We start from the raw sequence: 17215 nt of genomic DNA on the forward strand, positions 1-17215 counted from the left end.
AGGAGAGGCTCCTAGCACCACCACTGCGCTTGCCAGCCGTGAGCCTGGCTCAGGGCTTCTGGCTGAGCGGTGCTTCCCCTGTGGGAGTGCACTGACCATCAGGGGGAAGCTCCTGCATTGAGCGTCTGCCCCCTGGTGGTCAGTGTGCATCATAGCGATCCGTTGTTCTGCTGTTCGGTCGATTTGTATATTAGCCTTTTATATAGGATATATTAGAACGGATGGTATAAGAATGATATTTGTTGGAACTTTTATTTTCTCTTGGTTTAGGTTCAGAGCACTGGTGAAGGAGAAGCACAGAGATATTTTGACCATGCACTTACTCTGAGAAACACGATACTATTTCTTCGTCACAATAAAGATCTAGTTGCACAAACAGCACAGCCAGACCAGCCCAATTACGGTATGAGTTTTATACTTGATTTTGAAGACATGATCCTATGGAAGTTCTGTCTAAGAAATTAAATAGGTCATGCCCAGTTATTCAATCATCATTTACTTAATACATTTTTGTAAGTATAATGAACTTATAGCTAGAGGCTTGTCATATGAATTTCTTTGCTTGTCAACTGTTTCTTATTCTATTTCTTCTCTCTTATGTGCAGCTGACATTTGTAGTATTTAAATCTGATGAGTACCTACAAACAGGGTTGGAGTGTCAATTTGTTTAAGTAGCTGAGTGGAATTTGGAACAGGCATGGGTTCTGAGGGGTGGACAGATGCAAAATTGAGTTAAATATATTATGAAGCATAAAATTTCAAGAATGAAAGATTCCATTGCATTAAAAACAATAAATAGGAGTTTCTTATTCAAATGCTGCTGGAATGTTTATTTCCTAAAGTACTTTACTTTAAAAAATAGACTGGGAACAGAACCCCTTTTTAAAGAGAAAGAGAAAGTGGTGGCAATTTTAATGTATTGGCGAACTGCCGGTGGCTGTTGTCTTAGGGTGCACGCTCAGTTTTGTGATAGGCAGGGAGTGTTCCCCACCAGAGTTGAACTGATGGTATCAGGATTTCAGATTCTGATTCAGTAGGTTCTGCGTTGTGGAATGGCACCCAGGAAGGTGTGTTTTTAAAAGGTGGAATGGCTTGAGCACCAATGTAAGAGCATTTGGCTCAAGTCCTTGGACATTCACAGGAGTTGCATCTTAGGACTTCGTGAATTCTTAGCACCACTGGAACATTTAATTTCACTCATTTTTTCAAATCCATAACCTATTTTTAAAATCTTTTATGACATTCCTATATTTTGAGAAAATAGTCCCTTTTTTTTTCTTTAAAGATAGAATATTAAAAGTTCCAAATGTCCTAAGGGACCACTAAGAAGACACTTTTAAGATTTAAAGCTAATAGTCTTTACTCCTGGTTCAAAGATAACTGTCTACTGGTGTTTTTTCAGGCCACCTTTTACTTTTTAAAAAGTGCCTGCTTTGCCATCCTTCCTCTCCATCCCCAGCCACCCCGGGCAATGACACGATGAAAGCCCGAGTACCACAGGAAAGCTGTGTCTTTCCCTCCCCCAATTCCCGATCTCTACAAACAGCATCTCAGCCGAGTTCTGAATTTAGTTTAGGAACAGGAGTTCTGCACTTAGATATGTGTGCCTAGACCGCTGGTTCATAAAGGTAGGTAATCAGTATTTTGTCTTGGACATTTTTGTTTCATATTGTCAGTCTTTCATTCTCTGTGTGCTTGGTCACAATTCAGGTTTTCCTCTGGATCTCTTACGCTGTGAAAGCCTTCTTGGTTTGGACCCTGCAACTTGCAGCAGAGTTCTAAACAAAAATTATACACTACTTGTTTCCATGGCTCCTCTCACCAATGAAATTCGGCCTATCAGCAGCTGCACCCCTCAGGTAAAGACCCACTTGGCAGCAGGCCGGTGCTGTCACTTCATTCGTACTCGTGGTGACTTGAAGAAGAGGTTTAACAGTCTTACAGGGTTAGTTCTCAGTTTGCAGATACCAGATTCAAATTGCTGACTCAGAAAGCAGTTTTGTATTTTATGCTGTTGTAAGATGTTATGTTCAATTTGTGAGGTATAATCGGTACATTTCATTTATGTATCATCTGGTGACTTGCAACACAGCAGATTAATGTTTTCTTCTTGAATGCAGTCTTTTAAAGAGAATATTTTTGGAGGCTGTGAGAGGGGAGTCTGTATTGCCTTGAGGAATAAGATAAATTTAAATAGGAAAAATGAAATGCTTTAGAAATGGGGTTATGATTCTGACTAAATGGAAAAGAAACAATTGTACTGGAAAGGAAGTAGAACTTTGGTTATCTTTAAAATTTACTTGTGACTTCCAGCTTTTACTTTTAAAAAATAAATCAGTTCTGTGGATTTGTATACTTAGCAAGGGCATTGTGGTCTGTACCATTTTCAAAGTGTGGGCATTGTGTTACTCTTTTTCAGTGTTACATCCTGCCTGGTTTCCTAGCTGTGCGAGGTTTGATGGTGTAGAAGAAAGGAAGGGATTCTTTTACAGGGTGATTTTGTTGCCTGTGCTGATCTAGCTGCCCAGTGAGCACACCCTCCCCCCACATATGTCCTCTATTCAACTGGAGTGGTTATAGGTTTGCATTCACCAACCTTTTTTATAATTCTTTGTGTGCTACCTCCAGTACCACTCCACTCCACACTCCCTCCTATTCTGTAATGCAACCTCTAGACATAATAGTTCATGAACTGTAAATGAATGGGAGGACAGTCCCTTTTGGGAGAAATTGCATGTGATTAATAATCATAATGACAAACATTTTTATGTAAAGCTTACTGTATACCAGGTACTATTTTCAACTTTTTAAACAACCCTCCAATGTCCCTATGAGGTAGATGTTTTATTGCTACCTTACAAAAGAGCAAAATGAGGGAATAGAGAGCGTTAAGTAATGTTAGAGGTGATATGGCTGAGGGGATGAAGCCCAGATTCAGACCTTGGTGGTCCTTCAAAGTCCATCCTTTAACTGCAGTGATGAGATGTGCTTTCTCAGTTCCAGCACAAAAGAGAAACTATTTGAACAGAGAATTTAAAAGTTATTTTCATAAGGATAATAGCAATTAACATTTATATGAGGAATTAGCTTTTAATATGAGTATACTTGGTTACTTAGGAAATTTGGCTTTTTTGGCTAAGTATTACAGCTTTACCCTACCTGCTTTTTTGTTACAGCATATTGGACCAGCTATCCCGGAAGTCAGTTCTGTCTGGTTTAAACTGTACATTTACCATGTCACTGGGCAGGGACCACCATCTCTTTTGCTGTCCAAAGGTACAAGACTTCGAAAACTGCCAGATATTTTCCAGGTATGTCGTGTGAGATTTGTTTGTTTTAATTGTGTTGGGGGAAGATATTAATAATGTCTTAATATCTCTATTATATAGTTATATATTAGAATAGTTATATATTAGGAATTAGTAAGTGGCATTATAGATTAGTTTCTTAATTTTTTGTCCATATTTCTAAGCGCCATTTTATCTTATTCATTTATTTCCCATAGGGTTATGATCGATTACTAATAACATCTTGGGGTCATGATCCTGGGGTAGTTCCTACATCAAATGTGCTCACAATGTTGAATGATGCTTTAACACATTCGGCGGTTTTGATTCAGGTACAGTTACTTTATTTGAATCAATCCATTTTGGATTTTTCTTTTAAAGATTGTAATTTGTCTATCTTTCTGCTGAATTGCAATCCGATGTCAGTAATTTGAAATTTGTGAAGCTGAAACATAAGGAATCAGATCTAGGTTTCAGTCCTGGCCTTTGGCCAGCAGTGCAACATGGACTTTGAAGTTAGACTCAGCTTTGAATTCTAGCTTTACCTTTTGTTACCCTTGTGGCTGTATTTTTTTCTTTTAGGAATAGCTTTATGAAGATATAATTCATATAGCATACAATTCAACAATTTAAATTGTACAGTTCATTGTTTTTTTTCAGTATACATTAGTTCTCCTTTTGCGTGGTTCCACTTTCTGTGGCTTCAATTACCCGGGGTCTGCCATGGTCTGAAAATATTAAATGGGAAATTCCAGAAATAAAATAATTCATAGATTTAAATTGCATGCCATTCTGAGCAGTGTGATGAAATCTCGAGTGGTCCTGCTCCATCCCTCATGGGGAGTGCATCATCCCTTTGTCCAGCATATCTACACTTGTGTATGTTCCCTGCCTACAGCCACTTAGTAGCTGACTTGGTTATCAGAGAGAGGGGGGAGAGAGAGAACATTCACGTAACTTTTATTACAATATATTGTTGTAATCTATTTTATTACTAGTTATTATTGTTAGTCTCTTACTGGGCCTAATTTATAAATTAAACTCTATCGTAGGTATGTATGTATAAATAGGAAAAAAACCATAATCTATGTAGAGTTCAATACCATCCTTGATTTCAGGTATCCACTAGTGGTCTTGGAATGTATCCCCCATGGATAAGGCAGACTACTGTAGCCACACATATCTGCAGCCATCACCATACTCCATTTTATTTTATTAATAATTTTTATTGATTTTTAGAGAGAGAGGAAGGGAGAGGGAGAGAAAAACATTGATCAGCTGCCCCTGCACACCCCCTACTGGGGATCAAGCCCGAAACCCTGGCATGTGCCCTGACCAGAAATTGAATGGGCGACCTCTCTGTTCATGGGACAACACTCAACTCACTGAGCCACACCAGCCAAGGCCACCATATTCAGTTTTAGAACATTTAAATCGTCTCAAAAACCTGCACCTTTAGTTCTCACTCCCCTATTCTCCCAGCCCCCACACCCTAAACACTACTAATCTACTTCCTCTCTCTAGAGCAGTGGTTTTCAACCTTCCTAATGCCGCGACCCTTTAATACAGTTCCTCATGTTGTGGTGACCCCCAACCATAAAATTATTTTTGTTCCTACTTCATAACTGTAATTTTGCTACTGTTATGAAGTGTAATGTCAATATCTGATCCTTGACTGGAATCGAACCCGGGACCCTTCAGTCGGCAGGCCGACACTCTATCAACTGAGCCAAACCAGCAGGGCCATAACTGTAATTTTGCTACTGTAAACAATATGTAATTATATATGTGTTTTCCGATGGTCTTAGGCGACCCCTGTGAAAGGGTCGTTTGACCCCCAAAGGGGTCGCGACCCACAGGTTGAGAATGGCTGCTCTAGAGCCTATTCCTGGCATTTCATATACATGAAATTATATAATGTGTGGTCTTTAGGGACCAACACTTGATCTCCTTCAGTCTCCTCTTGGCTGACACCTGAGTTACCTGTTATATTAGCCTCCTTTTTAAAATTTAGCCCATGCACTCAATTTGAGACACATTACCTTATAGATTCATATATACTTTAGATTAGGGGTCCTCAAACTACGGCCACAGGCAAATACAAATATTGTATTTGTTCCCGTTTTGTTTTTTTACTTCAAAATAAGATATGTGCAGTGTGCATAGGAATTTGTTCTTAGTTTTTTTTAAACTATAGTCCGGCCCTCCAACAGTCTGAGGGACAGTGAACTCGCCCCCTGTTTAAAAAGTTTGAGGACCCCTGCTTTAGATTGTCTTTGCTTGCTGGAGAAAAATAGAAAATTGTTTAAAACACTTTGATGGAGTATTAACATGGAATATACCACCACGTGGCACAGTCTTATTTGGTGCTTTAATATCTATTGTTGGAAATGTCGTTTTCTCATACACCTTTCAACTTGTGTGTCTTCATGTTTAGGGACATGGCTTCCATGGGACAGGAGAAACTGTCCACATACCATTTCCATTTGATGAGACAGAACTACAAGGAGGTACCTCACTTCTCATTTGTATCTATTTCATTTCTTTATCACTAATCTCTGTCACCAATTTGGTGGAAAACATAGCAGGAAGTGAATGCTTAAACTTTTGAAGTTCTAAGGTCTTACCATTTTGTTTTTAAAGAGTATAGGCAAAAGGTAGTTTTCTGTCATATGCCTTTTCCCACAAAGAATCGATAGTGTAAGACCAACTTGGGACCTTTGGAGGAATACGAGTCTGTCTTGGAGACGAAGAGAATACATAGGCGTCTGCCCAGGTGGAAGACTAGGTTTTCTGTATGTTTAGTCTTTCAGTTTCTTTTTATTGCTTATTATTTGAAGCAAGTCATAGGGAAGATTTTATGCTTAGAAAGATGTTTAGAAAGTTGGTCACCCCCAATGTTACACACTGGTTTTCTTTTAGGGGCTTTTTTAGTTATTGTAGAAATGGGTCCTAATAAACGTTTGTCACCTACTTCACAGTTTATAGAGCACTTGCATGTATTTCTTGTCTCAGCATTTTTATTATAATAAAATTTTTTTGCTTTTAAATTTTATTTTTGCTGATGAGAGGATTTGAGTGGATTGCAGTTTGAGCTAAATTAGCTGGTTAGCACCAAGGGGAAAGCCCTGGTTAATGTTGGCTCCTGGATTTGGCTGTGCAGTTTCATATTTGATAAAGATGCAGAAAAGTTCTGTAACAGCCAGTTCATTCTTCCTTTTGTCTAATAGAGAAGATATCTTTTTTCTGTTGAATATTAAGAAAATATGTACATTCAGAAGAAAAATACTATCTGATTAAAACTTTGCATATATTTACATAGCACTTAAGTTTCCTGCTCCGTGTAAAACTGCTGTTCTGTAATCTATTTTTCTGATTTTTAGAGTCGTATTGCTTGGAATTCAAGAGAGCAGTGAATGGTTCAAGTAATTTAACCTAAGTTATCCCCTATAAGAACTTACTGTTCTTTCAAAATGTTGCTCACCACTGCCCCTGCCCCCTAAAGCGAGGAAAGGCAGAGGATTTTTATAGATATCGTCTCCTTTTCGCATGGCCAGACTTGGGGAGCCTCATGTTTGAAATGAAGTGCTCTGTTTTGGCTGTTGTAAGTGTGTACAAAATGTGGGGAAGAGAGGACTCAAAATAGCCATTTTTTCAGAAATAAGTACTTGTCTGCAACTAAACTGTCCTACTTAAGCCTCTGGTACTTTATAAATTCTGTGGGGGAAAATGTTCACCTGAGGATACAGGGTAGTGACCACAGGACATTAAAATGTAGGAAATCTCAAGAACTAATTGGTAGTTCTCTTGCCTTGGGAGATTATTGTGAATTATAAAAAAGAAATCTCCATATTTGGATATAGAACATCTTTCTCTTTTGTAAGTTCACAGGTAAGAACTTGAGTTAAAACTTAAATAATTCATTAGGACATAATTTCAAGTATATTAGCTTTAATTTCAAAAATATGTATATTTAATAAATTTCCTGGTAGAAGCCCACCAAGTATTTGAGGCAGAATAGAAGCACAAATAGATGCCTAGAGAATTTACCACTGACTATTTGCTTCTGTTATACCAAATACCTCCTGAAGGCTATAAACATGTTATATGTATATAATATCCTTTTATGTTCACAGATATTTCTTCATTGGAATCAATCTTGATAGATTAAAGTATAAAAGTAATTCTAAGAATTGTTTAATAAAAATATTTTTAAGTTTTTCATGCTGTACTATTTTATAAAACTATTCACTTATAATTTGATGTCAACTCTTTGTTCTTAGAGTTTACTCGTGTCAATATGGGTGTTCATAAAGCATTGGAAATATTAAGGACTAAGGTGGACTTGCAGCATTTTTGTGGCTATATCACCATGTTGAATGCTTCGAGCCAACTTGCAAGCAGAAAACTCAGTGATGCTTCTGATGAGAGAGGTTAGCCAATAATTGGGTTTTGAATTAAAGATGATTTGGTATTGAGTTAATTACAACCTAATTATTTAAAAAGCACGGCGACTTTTGTAGGGATGTTGAATTATTTTTTTTAATATATTTTTTATTGATTAATTATTTAACTCTTAATGCTTTTTCACTGACGTATGAGGAAAACTCTGTGACATCATTTGGACAAGTATCAGTTGTTTAAATGGAGGAAATATTAAGTGCGTAACTACAGAAGTGATGACCTGGGTGGGGTTGAGATACAGAAAGCTTATCAGGTTTTAGCCCTTTACTGTAATATCTATGTTTATAGGCTTTAAATTGACTTCCTTTATGGGGTGATGGTTTCAAAGTTTAGTCTCTTTGTAACGATGTCTCCAGTTCTTCCCTTTTGACCTTTCTCTTTCTGTGAAGGCACTGTTGTCTCAGTTTCCCAGGCCATCATCCTTCTCCTTTTCTGCACTGTCCAGCTGTTTCCAAGTTCTGTGAATTAATGGTTGGAAAAGTCTCTCATATCCGTTTCTTCCCTTCTCTTTTTATTCTCTGTAACTGCCGCTCTAGTCTGAGTCCTGGTCCTTGAAGCAGTCATTGTCTGCTTAGCTTTCCCGGCCTCATTCTCTTTCTGTCTGTCTCCAGTCTATCCTGCATACTGATGATGGCTAGTTTTCCTTCGATTTCTTTTTCTTTCTTTCTTCTTCTTCTTTTTTTAATCCTCACCCAAGGATATTTTTCTTCTGATTTGTAGAGAGAGTGGAAGAGAGAAGGAAAAACAGAGAGAAACATCGATGTGAGAGACTACATCGATGGGTTGCCTCCTGCTTGAGCCCTCCTGCCTGGGCTCGGTCCGGGGAGGAGCCTGCAACCGAGATACATGCCCTAGACCAGAATCGAACCCCGGACCCTTTGGACCGCAGGCCGACACTGTAGCCACTGAGCCAAACCCGCTAGGGCCTCTTTTCCTTTTTAATTTAAAATTTTATTTTCCAATTACCTTTTCATGCTTATTAATTGTTTCTCCTCTGTCCTAATTCTGGCTTGTAATGTGGCTGTGGTTGCCATGGTGCCAGCTCTGGTCTGTGACTCCAGGAAACATTTCAGTTCAATTGTCTATCGTCAATTGACTACTCCTTGAGCCTCTTACGTTGAAATCCTGAGAAAATAATTATTGCTAGCCATCCAGTGTCTTGGATTGGCTCCCTTTGAGTTAGGTATCTATTTGTGGTCCATTTACCTTTGGCCAGAGGATTTGGGTAACTTTTGATTTTTGACATAGCAGGTTTTTTATATTTATTATTGCTGTGTAATAGGCAGTTTTCAACAGTTAACTGCCAAGTATCACAGGAGCATTTTCCAGAGAAGAAGGCTATGGAGTTAAGCAGTCGTTTCAGAGCATGTCTGCTACTGCTGCCGTGTTTGATTTCATTCATTCCACAAACATTTACAGACTGTCTGCTTAGATGCTGCAGACATTTAAATTTCTAAGACCTGAGGAATTATACCCTAGAAAGGGAGACAAGCAAGTGAACCAGGCTGCTGTGCTGTGTTAAGACACTGGGATAGGGCTCTGCCTTAGCTTGCAGTGCTGAAATAGGACGGCTGAGCTATCAGAGAAGGCCTCTTATGGAAAGGAAAGCTTGGACTGAATTTTTAATAATGAGGAATTATCTGCACAAAAGATAATTGTTATTTATGTGGAAGGTAGCAGCCTTTCAGGCAGGGAATCAGGGAATAGAGTAGCTTGTGGCAGCCAAAAGAAAGGATCTATTCGGCAGAAGTAGATGAAAGTAGAGAACTAGGTGCAGTAGAGAAGTAGGTGAGCTCTAAGGAGCGTCTTCTGTGCTGAAAGATAAGGAAGTCAAAAAGACTTTTGAAGAGGAATGATGTAATCAGACTGCTTATTTCCATGGGGTAGAAATGACTTTAGTAGTGAGCTTACTGATAGTCTAAACTTCTCTTCTGCCATTTGAATCCTTGTTTTTACAACCTTAGCACTATTTACGTTCTGAGCTTTGTTGTGGGGCTGCTCTGTGCACTGTAGTATGGCCAGCACCCTTAAATATCAGTGCCATCCCTGTTCCCATTCATGACAACAAAACCTGTCTTCAAACATTGCCTAGTGTCCCTTGGGGGACAAAATTATCCCCCAGTTGAGAACTACTGTTTTAAGGTTAAGGACTATTCATTGTTTTCCATTGCCATTTCTGTTGCCTGAATCCACTTTTATGTTAGAACTGATTTATTGACAACTTATACCAACTATTAGAATCTTAATATTTGTGTTTGTCCTTAAATTACAAGGTGAACCTGATTTGGCTTCTGGCTCAGATGTAAATGGAAGTACAGAGTCGTTTGAAATGGTTATTGAGGAGGCAACTACAGATTTAGCAACTAAGCAAAACTCTGGTAAGGTTTTAAAAATTATTTGCAGTCTTTTAAAAAAATATATTTTTATTGATTTCAGAGAGGAAGGGCGGGGGAAAGTGATAGAAACATCAATGATGAGAGAGAATCATTGATCAGCTGCCTCCTGCCTGCCCCCTATTGGGGATTGAGCCTGAAACTCGGATATGTGCCCTTAACTGAAATCAAACCTGGGACCCTCCAGTCCACACTCTATCCACTGAGCCATACCAGCCAGGGCTTACCTTTTTTGTTAAGTCATCTGGATGTCATTTGTCCATAAAGGACCTTGTAATAAGAATTTTTTAGCAAACATTTTTGTATATTTAGAATAGTCAAATAATATTAAAATATTATTAAAATACTAGAGGCCCATAGCATGAAGAGATTCGTGCAATAGGCCTTCCCTTCTCCTGGCTGCGGGCACCAGTTTTCCTCCGGCACCCAGGACCCAGGCCTTTGTTCTGGCCGGAGCCTTCAGTCTTCGCTCCGCTGCTTCACCTCTATATATTCAAATTAACTGCCATCTTTGTTGGGTTAATTTGCATACTCTCCTGATTGGCTGGTGAGTGTAGCCGAGGGACAGTTAATTTACATATTTGTCTATTAGGTAAGATGACCTGCGAATAGTGACTTAAGTTTCGTATTTCCTTTGTTAAATATTTCAGTTAATTCTCTCATCTTATAGATATCTTGCAATTGGGTAAAAGACCACTTTGAACTCATGAAAACTAGTACCTTCTCCTCAGAAGCATGTACATACATCCTCAAAAAACATTCTTTTCTATTTCAGAGATTCACTGACACTCCTTCCCTCTCCCCCTAGTTCTCTCTCCTGCTCAGCCAGTTGGTGTGTGAGAGGAATCTATGAAAATCCATGGACCTCAATTAAGAAACCCTGGTCAGTTATAATATATAAAGTTATGCATGACTAATAAGTTTACATGTTCTTTTATAGTTGCCACAACAGAAGCAGATTGGGTTCCTCTCGAGCTATGCTTTGGAATTCCACTGTTTAGTTCTGAATTAAACCGGAAAGTTTGTAGAAAAATTGCTACCCATGGCCTTTGCAGGAAAGAGAGGTAAGGGTTTATCTTCATTGCCATCTTTTCATCTATGAGATTTTTAAGTCAGTAATATTTGCTATATCTTTCTTGTATTTTATACATGAGCATAGCAATTACCTGTGTATATTTGTTTATTGAATAAAGTTTGCTAGTTTAAGGGTTTTGATATATTTTCAAAATTAAACTTTTATACCTCAGAAATTAGGCACATACAAACATTTTAGGTACATGTTTTGGTTAATTATAATTATATTTATGTAGTTACCCAGATTTGGTGAGGGTGTGGTAAACAGAGAATGCTCATGAGAGTATGAGCCTGGTTTTTTAAAATATGTAAATGTCTGTAGAGAATTTTTCTTGTGGATTTCTCTTATTCCACAAACACTCAAGTTATGTTATCTTAATAGTGATTATGTCTTGTGGTGGAATTATGGCTGACTTTCAAAGTTGTCTTCAGTTTCCACATTTCCTAAAATGAGCATTTATTACTTATCAGAGATGACATGTAGGTTTTCCCTTATGACAACTCTGATCCACTGGTCGTAGCTGCTAAGAGGTAGTATTGTAAAGACTCTGAGACTGACTGAGTTAGTTAGAAAAGAGCATCATTGAATCTGATGGTCATAGTGGAAAACTTGGAAAGGTGATATCTACCGATCTGTTTTACTTATTTAGGAAAACAGAGTTGGATAATAAGTCATTCATTTAACTGGCTTAATGTAGCTTATATCAGAAGATTAAAAGTGCTCAGTTGACAAGTAATTTTATTTATTTATTTATTTTGGTCAATCCTCACCTGAGGATATTTTTCTACTGATTTTTAGAGAGAATGGAAGGGAGGGGGAAAGACAGAGAGAAACACCGATGTAAAAGTGACACATCGACTGGTTGTGTCCTGCACATGCTCTGACCAGGGGAGGTATGTGCCCTTGACCAGATTCGAACCTGGAACTCTTTGGTCCAGGGCTGATGCTCTATCCACTGAGTCAAACTGGCTAGGGCGACATGTAATTTTTAATGACTGTCCTCTGAAAATAAAATAAGACATGAATAAAATAGAAATGCTATAGCTTTAAAGATTGTCACTATAATTGTTACCTATTTATATATTTGAAAAATATTTAATTTGGTGGGTTGATGTATGTTAAATATGTCAGACTTCATCCCTCTAAGTGCATAAATTTTTACTTAAAAAGGTTATTTAGTAAACATTTATATTTGCTAAACCTTATAACAATAAATTTTAATTTTGGTAATTTATGATGTTTTATGTCAAAATGGTCTTTTTATGTACTGTTACTCCCTATTATTAAAAGAGGCAACAATTTCATTGATGAGAACCATTGAAATTGGTTTTTAAAAAATTTTAATGTGGTTAATCAGGATTTATATGCTGATATAAATGTTTTGAAATTAGTAAAATTAAACTGTTGAAATTAGCAAAATTAAACTCTTGTCATTATATTTCAACTAAACTTTCCCCCCTTTCTTTCAGCCTTCAAAACCTCTTACATTCCAGTAGAAAGCTTTCTCTACGAGTCCTTAACTTTGTTCACTCATTCCAGGTAATAAACCAGAAGATCCAAATGTTATTGGTGTAGAGCTTTAAATACAAAACACTTCCATGTTTGCTTTGAATCTCCACTGCAGTAGACATGGAATAAGCATTAATTTAAATTTATACCCGAAGACACCGAGATTCAGGAAGTAAACTGACTTGCACCGAGCTCATGAGCCAGGTCTTCTGTCTCTAAAGCCTGAACTCTGTTCTGTGCCAGTGCTTCATGCAGGAGTGTGTTCAGCGTCTGTTACAGGCCGTGCATCACACAAGGTGCTGGCTCTTGAGTCTGGTGCTCCATTAATAACTGCAGGGAGCTCCATTGTCTGTGTGGTAGTGAAAGCCAGTGCTCTAGACCTTTTGTGTCCTGTGTCCCCATCTACTCCCCACCCCCCAACACACAGAGGAAAGAATACCCTAGATTTGATTTGTACATAAACTAGAATGGAATATTTCTGTTCAGAATATCTGATCTAATAATTTGAAATTAATATTTTAGAGTTTTGTTTCATTCATTCTTTCAATAAATACTTGCGTTTACTCCATCCAGACCCTTTACCAAGTGCTGGGGAAACAATGATCTCTAAGACACTAGAGGAGCCTAGAGGGTTGTACGAGACACTAGTCAAGTAAACGTCGATTTCAGTAGGTACTTTGAAGGAGTTAGGCTCCTTCAAATATGATGGATTCCAAAGCTAGACCTACTTTAAATAGGTAGAGATGCTATATAATCTGAAACCTAAAGGATGGAAAAGAGTATTCCAGGCAGAGCTTAGCAGGCACAATGGTCCTGTGTCAAGAAAACAGAAGGCCAGTGTTGCAGAAGCCTCGTGAAAGAGGGGCAGTGGCAAGAGGGGTGGGAGGGCCTTCTAGAATGTATTAAAGCATTTGTGGTTTATGCTGAGTGCATTCAAGACTTAAACAGAGAATGACATTATTTCTTTAAAGATTAGTTACTGTTTAGAGAATAAATTAAAAATGGGCAAGCATAGAGGTAAGATTAGTTTGGAGACTACTGTAATAGCCCAAGTGAGAGATTTCAGTAGCAGCCTTTCTCATTTAAAAAAACCCCACAAAAACACAATTTTGTAGGTATCCACAATATAGGTTTGTTTATTACACATATATACTGTTACACCAATTAATTACATATATTATAAAATATACACAAAAATAGACATTCTTAAAGGATGCAATAAGTAGATATAAGATTTTAAAATTTTCGTAGTACCATACCCCACTTTGGAGTGAGTACCCCACTTTGGAGGCCACTGGCCTAAACTGGCAGGGGCTGTGGTGAGTTAGGTAAATTATTTTGGGATCCATGTTGGAGGTTGATTGACAGAACCTGGTGATTAGTTAAATGAGAGGAAATATTGAGGGTGTGATAGGAAGGGAGGAATCCGAGAGATTCTCGTATTTCTGAGTAGCTTGATGTGGGGGGTAGGGGACACGGTCAGTGTGGCACGTGTGGTGCAGCATCTGAGCGCGAATGTCAGGGGCATGTTTGAGCCCGGAGTTCTCAGGGGAGGTCTGTGCTGAATATGTGCCTGTGAGAGCCCTGGGAGTGGATGGGCTGTTCTGGTGCTAAATGCTGCGTGAGGGTTTTTAGAGATTGTCTGAGAACTAACCTCTTCTTCTACCATAGTCTCATAGCCTAGTATTTCTATTCATTTCAAAGCACTTAGCATAGTCTAACTTGTGGTAGTCATTTCTGCATATGTTAATACCTCTCATTGATTATTTTGGGTTTGTGAGGTAGGTCTTTGCATCTCCATTAGTACTTTCCATTCCATAAACATTTCTCCGGTAATCAAGGTCTGTTTTCCTCATTAGCTATACTAAGTGGTTTGGTAACATGTAGAATACAGAATTTTTCTCTTGTTTCTTGATCTTTTAGGAAGGTGCTTCAACACTGGATATCCACACAGAGGCCAGCTTTTCAAGTTTGCTCTCCCAGTCATCCCAAGCAGATCTGGGAGTCCCACTGCCCGCAAAGAACTTAATATTTAAAGATGGCATCTTATCAGAATGGAGTGGACGGTCACCTTCCTCACTGCGTATTGCTAGTCTCCATTTGCAATGATTTGGTTACACCATTTGTTGCTCACACTTTCTGCCTTTTTTCTTTCTTAAGGTTAGCTTTATAGTGCCAGCCACTAAAGAAGCATCCTGCCGCTGCCGTGCGATTCATGCTTACCTGATGTTTGAAGTTTGGGGGACACGTTCACGGTTTCTGAAGTTTTCCTCATCGTTGCACCTCCTAATGCAACCAAGAGCTTTTTAGCAGCCTGCGCTGTATTTTTTACCTTGAGACAATCTGCATTTCTTTTATAAAGCAGGATATACTTTATAGGCTTTATGATGACTGTTATGTTTATAAGCGGTCACTACGAATATTGCGGTGGTAATTTTATATGTTAGGTTATCAAACGTAAATCTTGTTTAGTTTTATATTTTGTTACCTACTCTGTAGGGGATCATGGGAAGAGGGGAACTCTTCCTCTGCGAAGGCTTCTTGGTACTTCAAGTAGCAAAACTATGAAACATACACACCCAGGACTGAGAAATGATGTGACGGGGCATTAAGAACTCCTGTGGCTGTCTGTAAATTATGTAGATCAGTTGGACATTGTTGAAGGTATGTCAGTCAGCATAGTTCTATGTAACTTACCCTTGATTTATAAGGTCTTAACTCCGACTCTGACTCTACATTAACATCTCATGAGAAGCTTTGGAAAGCATTCTATTTTTAAACAACATTTATATGTGGACTTCTGTTGTCACTCACTTTGGACTTTATATTTTCATAGAGTCTTTCTGGAAAAATAGAATTTATTTTCCGTTCTTGTAGCTGTGGCTGCTGCACATTTTCACTGTGACTTATTTTTTGTTTGTAGTTTTACCGATTAATTGTTATGAAATTGAATTTGATGTTCTCAAACCAAGGGTTATGATTTTAGGTTAGAATTATATAAGAGAAGCATTAAAGCTATGTCTTCTGATCAAAATACTTTAGTGAAAAGCCTACTTTGAAGACATAATGAGGTAGTTTGGATCTTAAATTTATGTGAATAGTTCGGGGAGGAAATGATAAAGGAAAATTGAGTATTTCAAAATGTTTCTTAAGTCATTGATTCTTTTAGTGTCTCAAATATTAGAATAATTGGAATCACTTTTTAGATTTTTCAGGTTACCTTGGGAAGTTTGTGCAGTGTTATAGTTTAGTTTAGCTCTTCTCCTAGGATAACGGTTTGCTAGTTTAAAACTGTAACCAAATGAACTGATCTAAGAACATATATCTAAAACACTTAAGGCATTAGAAAATTTGGGAATGCTAAAACCTAAACTTTCTTGCTGATAATTTTTGTTATTTGTAGAACTGATATTTGTGGATTTTAACATACTTCTGGAAATATATGCCTTTTTAAAACTGTTAACATAACCATGCATTCAGCCCCATGGCCTACCCACAGAATTGTATCTTTGGAGCAGGTTACCTGTGGCAAGTCAGTGCCGTGTTTAGGTAAATGCAGTTAACTTTTAGTTTTCTACTTTCTCTCTTATATGAGGTAGAAATCAGTGTATCTTATAAATGTTTGTCTATAAAAGGAAAAATACATACTATTAAAATAATTTCTTATGACTGTGAATCACTCATTCCCCCCAATAATTGATATTGGACATTCCTAGTGCTATTAGGTATGTATGTAACTTACAGGTTTTTCAACCAAAAGTTGAAAATATTTCATTTGATCAGGGCTCTCTAATCTCATTTGCTTTGTTTGAATTAACTGTAGTTATTTTATTTATTCCTGTATTATCAGTCTAAGTCTATTGTAGTGACATGTACACTAATAAAGAATCAGATATTTGTACTTGTTGGCAGTGAACCCAGTTGTTGGTGGATTTAAAACTTAAAATGTGGGAGTGATTTGCTGCTGCATTTCCTTTGAGAAATAATGGAAGAAGAAATAGAACCTAATCATGATCATAAATTTTAGGGGAAGTACTGAAAAAGCATGTGGCGTGCTCTGGTTTCTCCTGTGAATAAGGAAAGATTCTGGTTCCCAGCTGAAGACCTCATTTTTAAGGAGGGCAGTCTGCTTTTTTATTTTTATTTTAGTTTTTCATTAATCTTCACCCAATGATATTTTTTCCATTGATTTTTAGAGAAAGTGAAAGGGTATGAGGGAAGGAGAGAGAGAGAAACATCTATGTAAGACAGACACATCTATAGGTTGCCTTCTGCATGCATCCTGGCCAGGGCTAGGGATTGAACCTGCAATCCAGGTATGTACCCTTGACCTTGAATCAAACCAGCGACCCTTTGGTGCACAGCCTGGCACACTAACCACTAAGCACCACTAGCCTGGGCAGCCAGGCAGGCGGTCTGCATTTTAGAACTGTTAGCAAAATGTGCAGGCTGCTTTGTGCTTTGCTTTATGAATTTGGCTTTGTTTC

The 17215-nt window shown here is 38.0% G+C and overlaps 1 protein-coding gene across 1 annotated transcript in view; it reads left to right on the plus strand.

Annotated features, from left to right (window-relative positions):
• FAM91A1 (family with sequence similarity 91 member A1) overlaps positions 1 to 16629 on the plus strand; it is a 38673-nt gene extending 22044 nt beyond the window's left edge. The window contains exons 14-23 of the mRNA XM_015566288.1: positions 271 to 403; positions 1711 to 1859; positions 3177 to 3311; positions 3506 to 3619; positions 5725 to 5797; positions 7571 to 7720; positions 10025 to 10129; positions 11085 to 11208; positions 12689 to 12758; positions 14652 to 16629. Of these exons, the coding sequence (XP_015421774.1) occupies positions 271 to 403; positions 1711 to 1859; positions 3177 to 3311; positions 3506 to 3619; positions 5725 to 5797; positions 7571 to 7720; positions 10025 to 10129; positions 11085 to 11208; positions 12689 to 12758; positions 14652 to 14837 (1239 nt within the window). The 3' untranslated portion in view covers positions 14838 to 16629. The remainder of the gene's footprint in view (positions 1 to 270; positions 404 to 1710; positions 1860 to 3176; positions 3312 to 3505; positions 3620 to 5724; positions 5798 to 7570; positions 7721 to 10024; positions 10130 to 11084; positions 11209 to 12688; positions 12759 to 14651) is intronic.
• The last annotated feature ends 586 nt before the right edge of the window (positions 16630 to 17215 follow it).

Source organism: Myotis davidii, unplaced genomic scaffold, assembly GCF_000327345.1.
Source record: "Myotis davidii unplaced genomic scaffold, ASM32734v1 scaffold200, whole genome shotgun sequence".
Lineage (NCBI taxonomy): Eukaryota > Metazoa > Chordata > Mammalia > Chiroptera > Vespertilionidae > Myotis > Myotis davidii.